Source organism: Malaya genurostris, chromosome 2 (genome assembly GCF_030247185.1).
Source record: "Malaya genurostris strain Urasoe2022 chromosome 2, Malgen_1.1, whole genome shotgun sequence".
NCBI classification, from domain to species: Eukaryota; Metazoa; Arthropoda; class Insecta; order Diptera; family Culicidae; genus Malaya; species Malaya genurostris.
The window spans coordinates 296,825,456-296,847,177 of record NC_080571.1 but is presented as its reverse complement, the minus strand read 5'-3'; the positions used below and the strand labels follow the sequence as shown (position 1 = coordinate 296,847,177).

Sequence of the window (21,722 nt, the reverse complement as noted above, 5' to 3'; positions counted from 1 at the left end):
TGTTGTTATATTGGCTATATTTTGCAAATACTATTTAATTGAATTCTCAATTTATTGAGTAACTAAGGTTAAACCGAAAGTCGCCATCTTGGAATTCAGAACCATCTCAAACGTATTTTCCGACATCTACTCATCAAACCCGTTCCGAAAATACCCATATTGCAAGGGTTTTCTAGGAATATCAATGAACCGGAAGTCGCCATCTTGGAAATTGATGTTGCTTAGAACATCCGTTTTCCTGTAAATACTCATAATGTTCGTTCCATAACTATCCAATATATTATACATATCTAATAATACATATACATAAGGAAAACGTTTTTTACGTTGAAAATTCCAAATAACGTAAACTTTTTTTACATCATATTTCGATTTACGTAGTCCCGATTATTACGTAAATGGAGGTTTTAGTGTATCTGTATTTACCAAGAACTATCGTTTCTCGTCAAATCCACTTCACATTTAACTCCTCTTTTTTATAGCGAAACTTACTACAGCTTTCCTCCATGTTGAACACCACTGAATTGTTCAGAAAGTATCGGTGCTCGTCAAAAATTATCGATCCTCACCGAATTCGATCAACGTGTGCCAAGTTTGGCCACGGAACAGCAGACAGTCAAACCGCACAAATGACAACAGTCGCCGACTGTACTTCGCCGTGACTGTATCGAATGAAAAATGTCATAGGTCTCATGATATTTTCTATCGTGAATGTCGCCGTTTCCCGCTCGACTTTTTGGCTACCTGGGCAGCCATGCCCACCAGATGGCTACCAAAATTGATTCAGTGACGGCTGTCAAATCCAATTTGGCAAAAAATAGTCGCCTGTATCTAAGTTAGCCGAGCGTTTTCATCTTTTAACCTTCCCTGAAAATGTCAAAGATTTCGATGTGGAAATATCCTGGTGGATACGGTTGTATCGTTCGAGTTGTATGTATGGCAGCGGCGAGGCAGTCGGTCACCAGAATGTCTGCCAGCCATATTTTTCCCGCTGGCAGCGTTTAGAAACATAAGGTCCGCCGTGAGTAGCACTGCTGCAACCGTTCTAGGTACGAGGTTATCGAATCGAGGAAATGACGGGTTTGACGGCGAATGTCAGCAGTTGATCGAAGAGAAGAATGCAGCAAGGGCGAGGATGCTGCAACAGCAGGAAGACCAAGATCGCGAAGCGATGGAACAGCTGTACCGCGCAAATGACACACGGAAGTTCTATGAAAAGTTGAATCGCTCACGTAGAGGCCACACGCCGAAATGTGCAGAGATACCAGTGGTAACCTTCTCACGAACGAACGTGAGGTGATCGACAGGTGGAAGCAGTACTATGACGAGCATCTGAATGGCGAAGCACAAGATACAGAGAACGGTACAGGAATCAATCTGGGTGCACGCTCAGCCGACGACAGATTCCCAGCCCCTGATTTGTCAGAGATAATTGAGGAGGGCAAGCTGAGGAATAACAAAGCCGCGGGCAATGACCAGTTGCCAGGCGAGCTGCTCAAACTGGCACTGGCTAGAGCGCTGCACTGGATGATTTCTAGGATTTGGGATGAGGAGATTCTACCGCAGGAATGGATGGATGGAGTGGTATGTCCCGTCTACAAAAAGGGCGATAAGCTAGACTGTTGCAATTACCGCGCAATCACATTGCTCAACGCCGCCTACAAGGTACTCTCCCAAATCCTTTGCCGTCGTCTATCACCAATAGCTAAGCCCGCGCCACTACGGATCACATATTCGCGATAAGACAAGTACTCCAGAAGTGTCGTGAATACAACGTACCCACGCATCACCTATTCATTGACTTCAAAGCGGCATACGACACAATCGATCGAGAACAGCTATGGCAGATCATGCACGAATACGGTTTTCCGGATAAACTGAAGCGATTGGTCAAAGCAACGATGGATAGTGCGATGTGCTACGTCCGAGTATCTGGGACGCTCTCGAGTCCTTTCGAATCTCGGAGAGGGCTACGACAAGGTGATGGACTCTCTTGTATCTTGTTCAATATTGCCTTGAAAGGTGTGATTCGAAGAGCGAGGATCGACACGAGTGGCACGATCTTCCGAAAGTCCGTACAACTTTTTGGCTTCGCTGACGATATTGATATTGTGACACGTAACCTTGAGAAGATGACGGAAACCTACATCGGACTGAAAGCTGAAGCTAGGCGTATCGGACTGGCCATAAATGCGTCGGAAACAAAATACATGAGAGGAAGAGGCCCTAGAGAAGAAACACTACGCCTCCCACCACGAATATTGATAGACTATGACGATATCGAGGTGGTTGACGAGTTCGTCAATTTGGGCTCACTGGTGACCGCCGACAATGACACCAGCAGAGAAATTCATAGACGTATTTTGGCAGGGAATCGTGCGTACTTTGGACTCAGAAAACCCTCCGATCGAGAAAAGTACGCAACCGCACGAAACGTTCTTGAATTTAATCCGACTGGTACAAGAAGAAGAGAAGCGCAGCGAGCAAGGTGGATCGATCAAGTGGAGGGTGATCTCAGAAGCATCCGTGCCTTGAGTGGCTGGCGACGAGCAGCCATGGACCGAGTTATGTGGAGACGTATGCTTGATACAGCAAAGGACACCCCAGGCCTATAGCTGTTAGGTAAGGTAAGGTAAGTAGTCAATAAACAATAGGTACATCCGTCATGTCATCACATTTTTTAAATGCAGCAATTTCAATAATTCAAATGATAGCTGTAAAACGCACAAAATATCGATCTATTTTTTCCTAATATGTTAGGATTCTAAATGCTCGTGGAGTAATCAGAAAAATAATCAGAAAAATAATCAGAAAATACGAGTTCTGATGAATGATGAACTTCCGTTGGTTTTAACCCAGTTTTATTGTCAACAGCTCAACTAATTTATCTTCTATTAGTTCAGTTTGTTTTGCTTTGTTTTATTATAGAGGTTTGAACCCAAAGAAAAATTTTCTGGCTCTATGTGCGGGGTTGGGAATCGAACCCAGGTGGGCTGCATGAAAGGCATCGACTTACCCATCTAGCTATACCCGTCTCCGGTTCAATTAGTTATATATTCTACCACCTTAGAACTAATTGGCTAGGATACAGATCTCATATCGAAAGCAGATCAAACCCTGAAATTGTTTTGGAAAATATCGATACAGCCATACATAATTCAAATCATTACATTATTGAAATTAGAAGTCTATCAGTAAGTTTAAACTAAACTCAATTCTGCTTCATCTACATCAATATCAATGTTCTTGTGATCCTACAATGGAATAGTTGAGCATCGTATTTAACACAGATTTATATTCATGAACATTTAAAGTTGTGTCATTCGAAAATTTCATCAAAAGATCGATAGCAGTGGGGCGACTTGAACCGAGAAACATTCGATCACAAAGCACGCTAGGTAATCGACTGAAATACAGAAAACCGTAAAATTCATATTTTTGCTGTGCTCATTTGTTCTGTGCTATTTTATTGTATGAAAGAATCTTTTTATCGTCAATAAGTCGAATTTTATTATTTATTATTGAGGACCTTTAAAAGAAAATGAAACATAGATTTACCGAACAAACCAATCCATATTCTAAATCATTCTAAGGTCATTAGAAACCATTGTCAGCACTCAAAGAAGGAACTCAAATACTCCCTGAAAACGGTGGATAAGATCGAAGTCGACAACTTTTCCAATTTTGTGAGTCCTATTGACATCTCATAGTTATATGAGCATAACGCAAGATGACATTACTGAGACAAATTATGATGAAGTAAGGGCAATCATTAGCAAACTTAAAAACATGGAGGCTTCTAAGAATTTCATTATTATTTTTTTTAATTTTCTCGATGTTCTCTTGAGACTTTGGCATTAATTCTGCAAGTGTGTTGAATACTTATTCTTGTATCATATAATTGGGGTGTAGGAATAGAACCTGTACAGGACAATGAGTTGTTTCGACACTTTTACTGAACATCTCGCTCGAACGTAAAATTGTCGTATTGTCTCTTGTTGAAAAAAAAAAAATCATTACGCTAACAAATGTTACTCAAATGTGAGCTAGTAATATTTTTCCCGTTTTTTCACTAAAATTCCCGACTTTTTCCCGGTTTTCCCCGTGAAACAAAATTCCCAACTTTTTCCCGATTTTCCCAGTCACTTGCCACCCTAAAAAAGTATCGTCTCTAGAAATATAAATCAATTTAATTTTTTTTTTAGACACACTTACCACACCCACCCTCAGAAATAATCTTAAGGTTAGCTCTGAGTTCTCTAGATGTTTGGCTCCAAGGAACCGGTTTATACTAACTGCATGACTGGTTTATCTTTTATTTTACGTTTCGTCTTCGTCTTCATCATTGCATAGCAGTTCATGTTAAACTACCACGCCATTCAGCAGTTCAACATAAACCACTAAGCAAAGTTGAGATAACTTTACGTTTGCTTAGCCATTTATATTGAACTCTCAGTTTTGCAAAAAAAAACCCCTCTGGCTTCCTGTTAGAAACACTTGCTACACTGCCTTCCCTAAAAAATACTCCGTAAAGCAAGTAGTACCTGCGCCAAGTTTGATGGCAAACCGTTGTGGTGTTCCGATGTTATGGAAGGACATATACATCCTTCTTTGTATATTTAGATTTCCAACATGATTTAAACGACTCTAAAAAATATCTTACCATTTAATTTTTGATTTATCAAAGACATATTATTGGGCAGTGGAAACTCTTCGATATATTCGTGCTAGAAAACAGGAACACAACAATATTACAAACTGGCAACACATCACACTTTTTAATTTAAAAAAAAACACAACAACTGGAATATGAAACAAATGCGAATAAGTAGAATTAATTGGAAATATGTATAAAATGCAGTGAACAGTGAATAAACAACAAAGATAACGGAAACGTAATAAGTTTAAGAACAACAATCGAAACACGAACTTCAGTCAAGGAAATGAACATGGAATCAAGATAAATTCGATAAAGAAAACAGCATTTTATTGTTGGTATATTGTTTTTTTTTTGTTTTCGTTAGCATAACTTTGAATAATGCATTTCGGTTTATTGACAACTTGGCATGGTTTCATTGAAATACGTTAACCTTGATTTCCTAACAGTTCATTTCACACTAGCCTCCAACAGATTAACCTTTGATTCCGTAACTAGCCTAGCACTACTTCATATCTGCCTTAGAACGAATTAACATCAAAACAATGGAATCGTGTAAATTAGCACTCTTTTCGCTGCTAGGTTTGGAATCACCTAGAAACCTAGGATTCTTTTCGGGTTTCTAAGTGATTTCAAAACATTCTATATTCTAGTAAAGATTCGAAAGGACTCTAGCATTCGGACCTAAGCCGTTTAGGTAAGAGGATCGGGCGCGATTAAAGCTATTAGGTTTACATATGTATGATTGTTGCGATACAATAAGCTCCTCATTGTCATACAGAATTATATTAGAATAAATAGTAACTACGATAAGGAATTTTATCGCAAGCAACACAAAAGTCAAGAGGTTCGATTGGTCAAGCATGATTGGTCACGACACAAGAGAAGAAAAAAAAACATTCCTGAGGCACACTACAGCTATGGGTAGGCTTCTATGAAAAAAAAAAAAAACAAAACAATACATAATTTCAAGTCTTTTGCTTTCGTTCAAGATCAAGTTCAACAATCTCCATTCCTGCGATTACAACGAACTCCATTTACAACGCATTCGCATATTTCTATCGTTTTTTTTTCTTTCAATTGCAAATTATTTTCTCTAGCTACACTTTCTAGCAGGTATGGCTTAATTTCCATTGATAGTCGGAGTAAAACTTACAGGTTCATACCTGAGGACCTGTGTGATTCGGCCGGCAGCCCTAGCAAAGAGGCGAGCACATCCTCGAGCGTGGCCGATCCTGGTGACAGTTGCTCGGGTGGCAGGGAGAAGGTCGGTACCGTCGTTGTGGGTCTTGCGGCTGGCCCGGCGGTTGGCGTCACTGCCGTGGCCGAAGGTGTTGGCACGGGGTAGGTTTGTTTTTTGGTTCGTTTGGTTTGGTTCGATTTTTCAATTGTTTGATTTAGTATTTGCAACGGTCGCGCGGTGAAAGGCAGTTATCGGACCAAACGTGCGTGGGTAAAAAAAAAGGTAAGTTTTTTACGTGAGAACAGGTGTCTTCAAATGCGGCGTTGGTTGGTTTGCGTGTGTCAGACTAAGTTACTCGTGGATGAAATATAAAATATATTTAGAAACTGAAAGGAACTACCGGCGCAAACGTAGGCAGTAAAATATGATAGGATAATTGATTGAAAAATAATTAATAAACAAAATGTAAACATAAATTTCAACTGAAATTTGATTTCATCTTTTCAATAGCAAGTGTGAGCTTTCGGACTGCGACTAGCATCAACATTATAGGAAAAAGACATGAATTGCTGATTTTTTCGTGATTTAATTGAGAGTAGAAATTCTAGAAGAAGAAATTCCGCGCCAACTCGAGCAAATGTTGGTAGCAGCCTCTTATGCCGTTTTCGTTTATTGATCAGAGCAACCCGAGAGCTGGCCCAGAGTTGCCCAAACAACTTTTGAGATGTTCGATTTAGCTTCGGATCGAACTCCAATCGCATAGTTACACTCTGCAAAAAATTGCTCGGATCACACCACGATATCCATGCGAGTTGAGTTGTTATTTAGGGCGCGTACCACGTGTTCGTTTTAGGTCGATGTCAGAGTGAGCGTGGTCAGTTCACTCTGACAGCAACCTTACTTGGAGTCAGAGTCGCCCACGTGTAGGTTCAAAAACGAAAACGGTATAAGATTTCAACAAAATATTTCGGACAAAAAAGTTCTGAGCATGTTTTGTTTTTCCAAAAAGAAAAATCTAGACTGTCTTTTGAAAAGGGACAAACTTTTTATAACAATTTGTATAATACAAGGTACAATTCAAAAGTTCCAGGAAATTTTCATTCGTTAATTGTGTAACCTCCAGTGTTGTCGTATGAAATTTTCATGACATTTGGCCGTATAGAAGCTGAGATATCGCGCTAAATGTGACGGTACATTTGTAGTGTCGGTCGGAAAATAAGCATCGAACAAAGAGCCAACATTAAGTTTTATTTTAAGCTCGGTAAAACGTTTAACCGAAACTCATCAAATGATAAAACAAGTTTATGGCGATGATTGTTTATCCCGTAGCTGTATTCACGAGTGGTTTAAACGTTTTCAAGAGGGACGGGAGGACTTGGAAAACGACGAACGTTCGTTCCGGCCAAAAAAAGTTGTGAGCGAAAAATCCACAGAAATTGTGCGTGAATTCAGTAAAAAAGAGCCGCAATCATCGCTTAAATATTGGGAATCGGAATTATCAATATCTGTAGAGTCGATTTATCGTATTTCGACAGAAAATTTGGCTCTCAGAAAGGTTTGTGCTCGATTTGTTCCGCACACTTTGAAACCACACGAAAAAGACTTTAGAATTCATCATGAAAGAGACATCATTGAAGAGGCCAAAAAGGACCCAAACTCTTTTTTATTGGATTTTGACTCGGGACGAAACATGATGCTTTGAATATGAGCTCGAAACCAAGCGTCAAAGTGTGAAGTGGCAGTCTTAATGTTGGCCCTTTGTTCTATTTTCCGACCGACACTACAAATGTACTGTCAAATTTAGTACGATATCTCAACTTCTATACGTCCAAATGTCATAAAAAACTTATACGAAAACTGGAGGATACAAAACTGACTGATGAAAATTTCAGACAGATGGCGACACTTGGAGCCGCGCTGTTTGAAAAGTCCTGGAACATTTGAATCGTACCTTGTATGTGAACGATCAAAAAATGACAAATCCTACGAAAAATATTGTATGAATGGCTTTCACAACAACTCACCCGACCCGAACTTGAGTACATACTTTTTATTTCCAAAACCCAACCCGACCTGTACCCGATAAAAAATGAGAACCCTCAACCATGCCGGACAAATTGTGTTTTTCTTAACTCGAACTTTCTCTAAGTTTATAGATAGTTTCCGGGTGGGGTTTCGGGTATTTGCAGCTCCTAATGCAAATTTTTCAATCCCAACCAGACTTTTTTAAAAGTAAGAATTCATCGCCCGAGTCAAACCAAAAGCTAAGCATTTTTTTTTATCCCAGACCCGAACTAAATATATTATTTATCAATATAAAGACTGTCCCAGAAAGTATGGAAGCAACCAAAAACCGCTGCCATTTCGCAATGGTTCAGAATCTGTCAATTTTTATGGCTGTGTCCTGTTGTTTACACTCTTCTCTAACCACTTGTGCAGTTGTTTATTCGTTTTCATTAGTTTGTTTCGAAATGCGTAGAGTGTCAGCAGAACAACGTCGAAAAATGGTGTACAAATGGTGCACAGAACGCGGACTGTCACTGAGAAAGATAGCAAAAATGGAAGGAGTAAGTGAAAAAGCCGTGCGAAATGCAATCAGGAAGTTCGGTGAGGATACCACCTTTGAGGATAAACCGAAAACGGGTCGAAGAAAAGGTCCTGTTAACCCTCAGTTGGATAAACGTATACTGAAGGCGTTCGAGCAAAAGAAGGAGGTTTCAGTTCGGGATAAGGCCAAAAAAGTGGGCACTTCGAATTCAAATGTTCTTCGTGCTAAAGAACGTTTGAATCTTCGAACCTATAAGAAGCAGAAACAACTAAACCGTAGTCCGAAATAAGAAGCATCGATCAGGCCGATTGTTCGAAAGCTGTACAATACGATTCTTACTGGAAATTTGAACTGCATAATCATGGACGACGAAATCTACATGAAACTCGATTATAAATCCTTGCCGGGACCACACTATTATACGGTGCGAGAAGGGCAAGTGTTAAACCAGTCCGAGAAATCGATTGATGTCGGAAAATTTAGTAAGACAGCTATGGTCTGGTAAGCAATTTGTAGCTGCGGTTCATTACCACTGCTTCAATGAACAGCGAAATATACATCAAGGCATGCTTAGACAAACGACTTCTACCCATGATTCGAAGCCACAAGGATCCTGTTGTCTTCTGGCCAGATCTTGCTTCTTGCCACTGCTTGAAATCAACGGTAGAATGGTATACTACCAAAAATATCACTTTCGCCCCAAAAGACATGAATCCACCAAATTGCCAACAACTTCGACCAATTGAGGAATTTGGGCATTAACGAAGGCACATCTTAGGAAACATGTCTCGGCAGCCGAAACCATTCAACAATTCGAAAAAGATTGGAAAAAAGTTTCAAAACAGAATTTAATGAGGAACGTTCGCAAGAAGGTGCGCCAGCTAGTCTACAATGGCTAAGTAGCAAATGTTGAGAATAATATTCTGTTGTTGTAGTCTAATATTATCAGTATATCGAATAAAATTTGTATATCCAACACTTGTGAATTATTTTTTAAATCAAAGTGCGTCCATACTTTCTGGGACAGTCTTTAGATCGCTCTTGTGATTCACGAGGGACAAAACAGTAACATTTTGACTTCGATGTACGTTCTACTGTGTCTGACTGGCGTTTTAGAGTGACTAAAACAAGATTCAGAGTGGCGAAATGGTAGCGCGTATGCACGGAATGCATAAGAACGCAGGTTCGTATCTTTTTCCAATAAATCATCTTTTCTGTTAGTTTTTCATTCATTTGGCTTCTCCAATATATGTTTCCGCTCAGTCATTGCAAAGCTGAACTTAGTTATGGCGGCTTTACGTCAAATCAACTAAAAATAATAAATCGTGTTTTTTTTGTGCTATAGCCGTTTTAAGCAGACATGTCAAATTTCAGCTCATTACAGCCAGTTGTTTAGTTTTGACAACCGATTCTCCGAAGCGACCAATGAGTCGGCAAGGTCGAGTCGATTTTCTGGAATTGCCATGGTTTTTCATGGATAGCGAGTATTGCGACGCACTATTGAAATGATTCAAATCACTAAATTTCTGTTTGAGCTGTCAGTAAAATGTTCTCACTAATAGTACTGTTGTTGTACCGTTGAATTCCACTATGTTATATCACGTCATTACACTCTCACAAAGTCACTATTTTCACTGTCACTATTTTTCCGAAAGTGTATCAAACGTTATAATACAGATACGTATTTCGGAATGCTATTTGCATCCTTCTTCAGTGTATCGGTTTTATAAGTTTATAATATGATATGTTTTATAAGAGTGTAATGACGTGATATAACATAGTGGAACTCAACGGTACAACAACAGTACTATTAGTGATGATTCAAATCCTAAATCGCTGATATTTCGCTCACATAAAGCGAAACAAATGTTATGTAAATGTTATGTATATATGTATTTACACAGAAAAACATCCACCATTAAAATTAAAAATTTAGGGTTCCAATTACTTTCCAAACCTTTACTTTAGTTATCCGATATGAATCTATCTTCTGCTATTTTCTGTTTCACAGTTTCAAAATTTCCTGAATAGAAAAACATAGCTTACGTGAAAAGATCATCAACGCCATAGAGATTTTGTCGTGAATACGACTTACTTTACTATGGGGTGCCTTTTCAAAATTTACCCTCTGAGAGAGTGATAAGTTTTTGATCGTGAATATCCCTTGTTGTTTCTAACGAATCAACATAATTTTTGCTACATGCCATCGGAAATAAGAGCACAAATTTATGATAAAGTATTCAGTTGTGTGACATAATCTCAAATAATTCAAAATTTAACTTTTCTGAAATGTTTGGTATAAACGAATATCAAAGAGGATAATTCAAAAGGCGCGTTTGCCTTTCTTGTATTTTTAAAGCTCATAGCTCAGTGATCTGTGAAAGGATTTATATAATCTAACTACCAATATAATCGAAATTTTTCAACTTAAGCGTGTAAAGAAAAAGCATTGAAGTACTTCAATAATGCACTATTGAAAAACCTGTCTCATTTGACCCATGTCAACACCAGCCAATCAGAACGCGTTCTGAGGAAGAGAACAAAATATCTGCTGCTGTACAACAAATCGTTCGAGAAAAAATGTTCCGAACTGTGTTTAATATCGTAGTGAGTTCCACAATTTGGTCCTTCTGAAAGGCAGGAATGAATCCCGTACAGCATCCGGATAGTTTCTTTCAATGAAATGCAAATCCGAAATGAAATAATCGAAATTAAAATTCTATATGCTGCTATTTTTATAGCCGTTAGGACCGCCCATTAGTGAAAAAGCTACAAACGAAATCAGGTAAAAACAAGCCTCTCAACAAAAATTGGATCAGTTTGGATTCTATCGCCACTGCGAGCAGATGTATTTTGTGTCGTTTGCAAAGCTAGTTTCGCTTCCGACAAGAGCGATTACGTCACAGCTGCCAGTTGTTTGCATTGGTGAAAAAACAACGAAAAGAGGACAACGGTGGAGAGCATCACACAAAATCAGCCGTTCTAATGGCTCTAAAAGTTTTCTAAAGAACTATTAGGATTTCTTGCTCGCAAATCGAAGGGAAATATCCTCAGTTTAGTGCAAATCTAGAACTGTTTGATTTGATTTTTGCACTTTTCGCTGTGTGAAATTCACAGTAATCTAGATCATGTGAAACCTTCTTTGTTTTTGCGAAAAATGTGGAAAAGGGGAATGCTTGCATAATTCATACAATTGATCAACTAACTGATATTCGGAAGTGTTAAGGAACATGTCAGTTGTTTTCGTATTCACGACATCCAGTTATGTCTCTGACATTACCCATCCGCCTTTTTTTGTGAACCGTCTTTATATTTTCTATATAACTATAATTCAATGTGGTACTCAGATTAGATTTTTTTATTGTTTTACTACACAATTTGACTCCCATCACCCATACAATATCTTTTACTTTACCCCGGTTTTAACTCATATAACTCTTTTTTGTAGGATTTGTCATTTTTCGCTTGTACAAATTTCAATAGAATAGCCATTTCACTGAATTTTGGAAAAACAAAGCATGCAGAGTTTTTTTTTGCCACTCAAGTTTCTTTGAAATCTGATGTCGTTTTCGCTTGATGCCAAACCTAACTCAGTTTACATCCTAAATGTTAAATTTTCAACGTCATTGAACTGAAAAAACCGGGTTTTCTCACAGCCCCGTTGCTAGGTGCAACCAAACAGAGTTTTGTGAAAAGTTTTTGGTTTGATGAAACTATCCCGGGTCAGTTTCAGTTTCGTCAAGCGAGAACGACATGAGAAACTGCCGCCAACTCCGAAGGCGATTTGACGTGAATTGCATTAGAAGTAATGAAAATTGTGTAACTGTAACAATTTAAGTGGGTAAACGAAACTATCTAAACAAGCAGGGAACAGGGCAAAATGAAATAAATGAAAAACGGTTGTGATAATAAATTGTATAATATTCGTCCAGTTTTATTTAAATAATACTTATTCAAATTACAGTGATTGTTTAAATAATAGTATAACTGTTTTTTTTTTTCATCATAATTACATGTTTAAAACTTAAAGTATGAGCGCAAAAAGATTACACTAGAATATTACAGTTTTTGTTTCTGGTTAATATGTTAATATAAAAAATATATTGCAAATAATAATACGAATAGTCGATACTCAGATGACAGCACTGCTTGCAATCAAATACGAGTTTGCCCTCAATTTCTGTACAGAAAAAAACGGGCCACGGTCTGAATTTGCGTCATTGTTTATCCTGTCTACCCTAATTTGCATCAACGCGCAGAGTTATTAAGTAACTCTTTCTAGTAGCTCATGCGAACAAATACCAACTACCATATCTCAAACGGCAAATTCGAACTCATAGACACAGGTTCTAACTTCATTCAATTAAAAAAGCTTCACAAGCAGCACGTTCTACAGAGAAAACAAAAAATGATTCTACGCTTTCGTTCTTTCAACAGAGCAGTGGCTAAATGTATCAAATCAAAACGAATGTATGTGGAACAATTTCTATTTATTCTTTCGAACAACGAAAAATTCTAAAGCACTACTGATAGTAGAATGACCCTTCGAAGCATGTCCGTCCCCCAATTTGGCCTACGGGACCGAATCTCTTCTGATGCTTTCGTGGGCGAGTGCCAGTCTATCCGTCTTTATGATAGCAATAAAACGTCTATCAGATCCTTAAACTTTGCCCTAAGATGCTTCCTTTTTCGGTATTGTGTTGCTCAGTTGATTTCCATCGAAATGTTTTAAACTATTTTATAAACACTTAATCATCTTCGAAGGTAGTGAAAAAGCCGTTCGATCGTTTGACATTCAACGTTTTTTTATTAATCAGAAAGTCGATTGTATCGGAGATGTATTCGTAATCATTCATCGAAAAAAAAAATGAATCGTAACAGATTGACTTCACGATTAAAAGATTTTGAGTTAGCACCGTCTAGGAGTTAGTAGAAAAGTCTAGGTTAAGGCACCAAAAGTTATCACATTTTTGTAGTTTAAAATATTAGTAGGATAAATTCAGATTCTATGGTGGCAGTGAAGGAGAAAAAAAAGCGCTACTACAAAAAGTCGTCAATTTCCTTAGACACACATTTCTCGCCTGCATGGCGGGAAAGCTGGCCCTCTGTTGACGAGTAGCGAAAAACTAGCTGTTCATGATTTGTGTCTCGGCTTAGTTGTATGACAAAGATGTCGAGAAAAGTGCGAGGCAATATAATCACTTTGCGCCACTTGTGTGCCATCATTCATGGGGATAACTTGGGAAGAAATGCAACAAATCAAAACGCTCCTTAATTTAACTGGTCATTTAAATAAGAGGAGGTGATTAGTATTATGATGCGAAAACTCATAAAGTGATTATATGCGGAAGGATAAGCAGTAAGTTCGGACGAGGTGCAACGTTTCCAAAAGGGAAAATTTCATGAAGTCAAAAGAAAAAAAAACGCGGTTTCACAATCGCTTTGACGGTTCCTGAGAACCGTATGACCGAATAGCTCCTGATGTTGTTATTAAAATTGGGATCTTAATCTGAGCGGATATTATAAATCTCGTTTCACTAATCCTACTTTAACATCTATACAAAATATCATTTCATTACAATTTTCACATCCTCAAGTGAGTGTGTGTATATACGATTGTGTGTGTATGTGCTTCCTATCGATTTTTTAGTCAATAATCTGAAATGCATTCGTAATGCAAATTTCGTTTTGCTTCGAAATTCTGTGGCAAAAGTTCGTTTCAACAAAAGTGTGTCGTTACAAAGGAAACAGACTTGGAATTGTACTGATACGAAGTACTCGCGTCAATTAAAATTTTTGACTGCTCGATCGAAGTGTTTGGTGACTGATCAAAAAAGCCGAACAAACTAATTGTCGAACTAAAACAAATACAAACTAAACTTAAACTACACAAAAAAAATAAAGATTGTGATTATCTGATAGCTTTCTCCCTCCGTCTGTTCTTGTCTGTCTTAAATTAGCTACCCAAGAAAAAAAATTTATGTATAAACGATACGATACAATTCGTAAACGTAAAACTAAAACTAAACTCAAGAAACCATGGTCTAAACAGTAACAACAAGAGAGTGTGTTTGTGTGTGTGTTTTAGCTCAATCAAGAAATAAAAAATAAGCCTAAATCAAAAATCCAAGTAGAAAACGAGAAACGATCTAACAAAGAGAACGCTGCGATAGTGAAGCATTAGATTAGTGTTGACTCACCGACGCCATTCATCCGTCCGGCGTTGTACCGGTAGTGATCACCGGCCACCACACTGACGGCGTTCGACTGGTGCTGGGTCTGTGGATGGCCACTGCTACCGAGGGCGACCGCCGCCGAGTTGCTATTGCTGTCAATTATTGGCGTTTGCGGCGAGTCAAGCGGTCTGGTGCCGACGAATGAGCTTTCTAGCCAACATCTAAAATCGAAAAATGAACCAAATTGTAATCGAGTTTTGGAAATGGAATTCATTCAGGCGGTCGTATCCGCCGACTGCGGAAGGCTTTGTCAGACCTTTGGCTTGGACTAGTGGATCTGCTGCGGGAGTGTCGGTTGGTTTGGTCGTTTACATAATGTACAATCGCTGAGGTGACCTCCTTGATGGATGATTGGATCTCCGGTGTCACTACTGGTTCTGTTTTCTGCTGATTCCGTTGCTGTTGTTCCTTAACTTTTTGCTGCGATAGAAGGGACGATGCGAGCCTAGAAGTAGGGAAGTGTCATTAGTTTCAGTGAATACAGATGATAGTTTTTTCGTCGGAGCTGATCTCAAGTTTTCGGAAAACTTCATTAGGTTTTACACGAAATTGACAAAATTTGCTGAATGAATATCATTTGACGGCCGACGGTGGTTTGTTTACATGTTCATTATAATTCTAATATGTGTCAATGAAGCTGTAAACAAATCTCCGGTATATGTCTAACACGAACTTATTGTACTTAAAACCTTTAGTTTGGGTTTTAACTCATCTTATAAAATCTAATTACGGTTGAAACGAACTACATGGAGATGTTCGCTAGATACAACGAAGAAACGCCACATGATTCGGCTGATAGATTACTCATTACAGCATATGTCACTTCTGGTTCCGGAGATATAATTGTATAAGTGACGTAATCGACAAAGCGCATTGTTTCTTTACCACTCGATTTTCTTCTTAGAGATAGCTTTGCCGCTTTCAATAAGTCTAGGCTCGTTTGAACTCGTTTTCGCTACTACTGAATTTTTGATGAAGTTCGAAAATCAAATGGTTGTCACTTCTGGTTTTCAAGATATAATAGTATAAGTGACGTAACCGACTCACCGCACATTTTTCGTCAGCTGAATTTCATTGAAGATAACTCAACGAGTTTCGATGAACTTAGGCCTATTTGAAAGCTAACAATGTCAATCAAATTCGAAACGGTTATGACGAACATTTCCGGTTCGAGAGATGTATTGTCCGTCGCTAGCGACAACTTTCCCCCATCTTTCGGCAATTTCCGGATTCCGGGTTAAAAAAGAAAGGAGTCCATGAAGCAATCCATTTTTCGAATGATTGAAAGTGTTGATCTGCCAGGCCGTGTGCCATCGAACGAAATAGGTGGAAGTCAGAAGGGGGAATACGGCGGGTGGGCAAGACTTCCCATTTCAGCGTTCCCAGGTACTTTTTGAACACTTTTGCGACGTGAGGCCGAGCATTGTCGTGTTGGAGGATGACTTTGTCTTGTCGCTCTTGATATTGTGGCCGCTTTTCTTTTAGCGCACGACCAAGGCGCATCAGTTGCGTTCGGTAGCGATCTCCTGTGATGGTTTCACCCGATTTTAAGAGCTCGTAGTAAATCACACCGAGCTGATCCCACCAAATACAAATCATAACCTTGGTGCCGTGAATATTCGGTTTTGCATTCGACGAAGTAGCATCGTATCGAACCCACTTTTCATCACCGGTTACGATTCGATGTAAAAACCCCTTACGATTTTGTCTTTGAAGCAGTTGCTCACATACAAATAGACGGCGCTCGATGTCCCTCGGTTTCAACTCGTACGGCACCCAGTTTCCTTCTTTCTAAATCAAGCCCAGGGCCTTGAGACGTTTTGAAATGGCTTGCTGACTCACTCCCAACGATTCCGCAAGCTCTTCTTGGGTTTGGCACGAATCTTCATCAAGCATTGCTTCTAGTTGTTCAGCTTTGAAGGTTTTTTCTCTTCCACCACCATGTTTGTCTTCGACATCGAAATCACCATTTTTAGAACGTTGAAACCACTCCTGACACGTTCTTTTACTCAGTGCAGCATCACCGTAAGTTTCTGAGAGGATTCGATGCGCTTCAGTTGAATTTTTTCGAACTGTAACAGAAATTTAAAACTTCCCGCAAATGGCGAGAATTGGGCACATAAATAGACATTTTCGAGCGTGAATAATACGAAAACAAGAACAACTGTCACTGAAACGGCGATGACAATTCGTTAGGCACTCTACACACTCACTTTAAAGGCATTATCATCTATGTATTTTGACCAGCCTCAGCCGGTACAGCCACCTATCGGAAAACGGCGGAAGCAAAGTTGTACACCTGATATAATCTTACAAATGTTTTAATATTACTATTTAAACGACAAGAGAGAGGCATTATCACGCCACTAATGGATTAGGAAGGATATTTCTTTGTAGCATTCAGCTTGTTTCAAGATGCGTGGTCTTTAAGCAAAACAATGTCAAAATTTTGTGCCCAAATAATGCACAGAACCAGGACTGTCTCTAATATAGATAGTAAAAATTGAAGGAGTAAGAGAGAAACCTAAAAACCCTAGTGGTGTGATGATGCCTTTCTCTTGGCATAGACACAGTCTCATTAAAACATTGTTTGCCTTTTTGTTATTAAAATCAATAATATAATTGAACGTTGAAAATTGATTTGTCGGCTACGTCACTTGTACGATTATATCTCCTGAACCTTGAAGTGTCAGTCATATGATCTTCGAACTCGATCCAAAATCCAGTTGTAGTCCCGAACGAGCCTTAAATTTTTGAAATCGGTTTATCCATATCCGAGAAAATTGAGCGGTAATGAGATTGGTCGTTTAAGTCACTTATATCATTATATTAGAGCGGAATCGTAAGTGACAGCCATTTTAACTTCAAACCGGTTTATTAAACCAGTAGTACTTTCGAAACTAGCCTAACCTTGTTGAAATCGGATCAGCGATTAACGAGAAAATTGAGCAACCAGAAATGGACGCAACCAAAAACCGCTGCCATTTCGCAATGGTTCAGAATCGGTCAATTTTTATGGCTGCGTCCTGTTGTTTACACTCTTCTCTAAACACTTGTGCAGTTGTTTATTCGTTTTCATTAGTTTGTTTCGAAATGCGTGGACTTTCAGCAGAACAACGTCGAAAAATTGTGTACAAATGGTGCACAGAACGCGGACTGTCACTGAGAAAGATAGCAAAAATGGAAGGAGTAAGTGAAAAAGCCGTGCAAAATGCAATCAGGAAGTTCGGTGAGGATAACACCTTTGAGGATAAACCGAAAACGGGTCGAAAAAAGGGTTCTCCTAACCCTCAGTTGGATAAACGTATACTGAAGGCGTTCGAGCAAAAGAAGAAGGTTTCAGTTTGGGATGTGGCCAAAAAAGTGGGCACTTCGAAGTCAAATGTTCTTCGTGCTAAAGAACGTTTGAATCTTCGAACCTATAAGAAGCAGAAACAACCAAAACGTAGTCAGAAACAAGAAGAATCGATCAGGCCGAGGGTTCGAAAGCTGTACAATACGATTCTTGCTGGAAATTTGAACTGCATAATCATGGACGACGAAACCTACGTGAAACTCGATTACAAATCCTTGCCGGGACCACAATATTATACGGTGCTAGAAGGGCAAGTGTTAAACCAGTCCGAGACATCGAATTAAGTCGAAAAATTTGGTAAGAAAGCTATGGTCTGGCAAGCAATTTGTAGCTGCGGTAAGATTTCGAAACCTTTCATCACCACTGCTTCAATGAACAGCGAAATATACATCAATGAATGTTTACAAAAACGACTTCTACCCATGATTCGAAGCCACAAGGATTCTGTTGTCTTCTGGCCAGATCTTGCTTCTTGCCACTACTCGAAATCAACGGTAGAATGGTATACTATCAAAAATGTCACTTTCGTCCCAAAAGTCATGAATCCACCAAATTTCCCACAACTTCGACCAATTGAGGAATTTTGGGTATTAACGAAGGCACATCTTAGGAAACATGTTTCGGCAGCCGAAACCATTCAACAGTTCGAAAAAGATTGGAAAAATGTGTCAAAACTTGTCGCCAAGAAGTCTGTACGGAATTTAATGAGGAACGTTCGCAAGAAGGTGCGCCAGCTAGTCTACAATGACTAAGTAGCAAATGTTTAGAATAATATTCTGTTGTTGTAGTCTAATATTATCAGTATATCGAATAAAATTTGAATATCTAACACTTGTGAATTATTTACAGTGAAAACAAAATGCGTCCATACTTTCTGGGACAGTCTTTAGGAGTCTATCAGTTCCAACAACTCAAACCAAATTTGATTCTCCTATCATCAACGGCCTCCTTTGTTGCCAACAATATCAACATTTTTGTGATCCTGCTATGGAGTCCATAGTTGAAAAAATAATATTAGATTCACTGAACAAATCAAATCGTATTCTAAACCTTACTAAGGTTCTAAACTAGTTCTCAGAAACCAGCTTTAAAGAAGAAATCAAACACTTCTATTGAAATCTCACACAAATATGAGCAGAACACAAGTATTGTCTCAAGATGACATTACTGAGACTAATTATAATGAAATAATGGCAATCATTAACAAAATAAAAACATGAAGGCTCCTAATGATTCTAAATAATTTTATTACAAATTTTTCAGAGAAAACTTTGCTAACAATTTTGCAAATGTAATTTGTATACATGTTTTCTAACATAATACAAATCCTGCAGAAGCATCCAAATTATCCTTATTTTTCATTATGAGCTTTCATTATGCTGCTATCGATAACAACTAAGGAAGCTGTGATACTTTCTGATTGACTTAATACTATGTTCACACTATGAGTTAAAACAAGTTTTAACTCTGATTTCATGTTTTAAGCGAAATAACATGTTTTACTTTTGCGTTATTTCATACTCAAAAACGTCACATTAAAACATGTTTTCCCGAAATAACATGGTATAATTGTCAGTAAAGCACAACCCTGCTAGCATTTTCCGTCGCTTTTCGACTATGTCAATTGACAAGCTTTTCAACAACAGCAGTTTTCCATCAAAGTAGCCATGTAATCATAATAAAATAAAACTGAAAACTGGTACCAACGTTGCCAGGTATACCGATTTCTCGGTATTTATACAGATTTTTGACCTCTATACCACAGTACAGATATGTACTCCCAAAATACCGATAATTCAGGGATCACACAGATAAATACCGATTTTGTTTTTTAGCTTGAATAGATATGGAAAAGGTTGTTGTGGGAACTTTTTTTTTCGCTCACCTCTTGGTGACATTTTCTACTACTTATGTAGAAGAGATATTGATACCGATATGATACAAATAGATTTTTGCGCCGAATACAGATTTTTGGAAAAATGACCTGGCAACGCAGATAGGTACAACCATTTTTATAGTGTGAACAGTGCGGTTTTAACTTTATATTACTGTCGTTAAAGCATGTTATTTTCGGTCAGTGTGAACATAGTATAAGGCCATCGTTCAAGTACCGTGAGCGCGGATGGTTTTAGGAAAATTTCGATAGAAAATTTGAAAAATGTTCATAACAAAAAACGTACAGACCTTTGAAAAACTTTTATCTATCTGTAGGGTGAAAATGTCTAAAAAAGTTCGTAGGATTTTTCGAGTGTTATCAAAAATAACTCTGAAAAATGAGTGTATTTGTGATCTTTCACAATTCTTTGGAAAAATAATGCGATGATATGGTAATTTTTTTTCCCGAATAAACCTTTTTATGGCTGTAAGGATTACATTCTGACACATTTTTGGAAAAGCTTTCCATGCTGTTCATGAAAAATCAACGAATTTCATATAATCGATTTCGTTGTATTTTGAGGGTTTGGGAGTACTAAATGAACTACAAATTATGTCAGTTTTGTAAAGTTTTTCAAGTTTGCCACTGAATAAAATCAATTTTGCAATGCACTGAAGAAAATCCGCTTCAGTTTGATTGTGTGTAATAATTGTGAAAGAACACAAAAACCTTCATTTTTCTGAGCTATTTTTGATAAGACTCGGAAAAAAGACTTTTTTCCGGTGAAACTAATTTCTCGACTTTTACTCGGTTTTCCTTTTCACTTGCCACCCTGTGTATATCATTTTTTCATGGTATTATTACTGGATAAATCTCATACTAACCTTTCGGCCGGTGTTCTCGGTTGCGACAGTTTCTCCTGGCTCCTCCATCCCAGGTACGGTTGCCGGAATGAGTTTCGGATCGCACTGTTTGCTCCGACCGTGGCCCCGGCCGTCGTGGAAGCCGTCGAGTATCCCGAGACTACACTGGAATTGAGTCCACCGCGCGTGAACGATCCTCGCGTCGACACACTCGGTGATGTTTGGTTGGAGTTCAGGTGTGACGTGGACCACCGCGAGAATCCGGTCTGTCCCCCGTGATGGCTGTGGGCCGACGGGCTCAGCATCACCGGGCTCCGGTCGGATCGATGCGATCCGAGCGAGCTGAGGGAGGTGGTTTTCGAGCTCAATCCGGTCCATCGTCCGATATCGGAGTTACGTTTCCGCAGGACACCGGTGGCCGTTGGTCCACCGGCACTGTTGGCGGAAACGTTGGCCCCGTCCCGGCCGGAGTACTGTTTGTACCAATCGGGGATGTTTAGTCGCTGTAGAGAGGCCTGCACGCGCAGCTGGTGCTCGCTCAGGTTGGTGCCCGTTTCGTGTGACTTCTGAAGCTCATTTTCCGGAGGCTGCAAATAGAAAGAGAGAAAACAAATCAATCAAATTGTTCCAATCAATTCTGATGCAACAGATTATTGGCGCCTAAACATTTTCAACGCATAGCAGCTCCACATTGACGGAAGCTTAGATAATTGAATCGGCAACGCACGATTAAATCTAAATCACGAAAATTGGTCCATCGAATCCAAACGACTAGCTAAACCAACCCAGTGAATGGAGAAAATTTCACCCGTCAACAAAGTGAGTTAACTCGACTACACCGGGTAAAATAAACACAGCCCATCAACCCGTAAAATGGAACATAAACACAATTGCCTAACCGAGGACGGTTCAGTTTTGCCTACCTCGAATCTCATTCGTACGGTAATCTGAAAGTCGCTGTCCAGATTTTGCTTGCCGTGCGGTGCAGCACTGGGCAGCCGTTT

The 21,722-nt window shown here is 39.0% G+C and overlaps 1 protein-coding gene across 6 annotated transcripts in view; it reads right to left on the bottom strand.

The window, feature by feature from the left end:
* Nucleotides 1-21,722, bottom strand: part of LOC131430659 (uncharacterized) — a 367,753-nt gene that overhangs the window by 17,915 nt on the left and 328,116 nt on the right. For 2 of the 6 annotated variants that reach the window (XM_058595798.1, XM_058595799.1), the window contains exons 5-8: nucleotides 20,740-21,305; nucleotides 14,881-15,069; nucleotides 14,589-14,785; nucleotides 5,824-5,973 (exon numbers count right to left, since the gene is read on the bottom strand). In XM_058595798.1, coding sequence (XP_058451781.1) covers nucleotides 5,824-5,973; nucleotides 14,589-14,785; nucleotides 14,881-15,069; nucleotides 20,740-21,305 — 1,102 coding nt within the window. Of the gene's footprint in view, nucleotides 1-5,813; nucleotides 5,974-14,588; nucleotides 14,786-14,880; nucleotides 15,070-20,739; nucleotides 21,306-21,722 lie in introns of all 6 variants that reach the window. The other 4 variants (XM_058595802.1, XM_058595803.1, XM_058595800.1 and 1 more) reach the window with 2 other exon arrangements.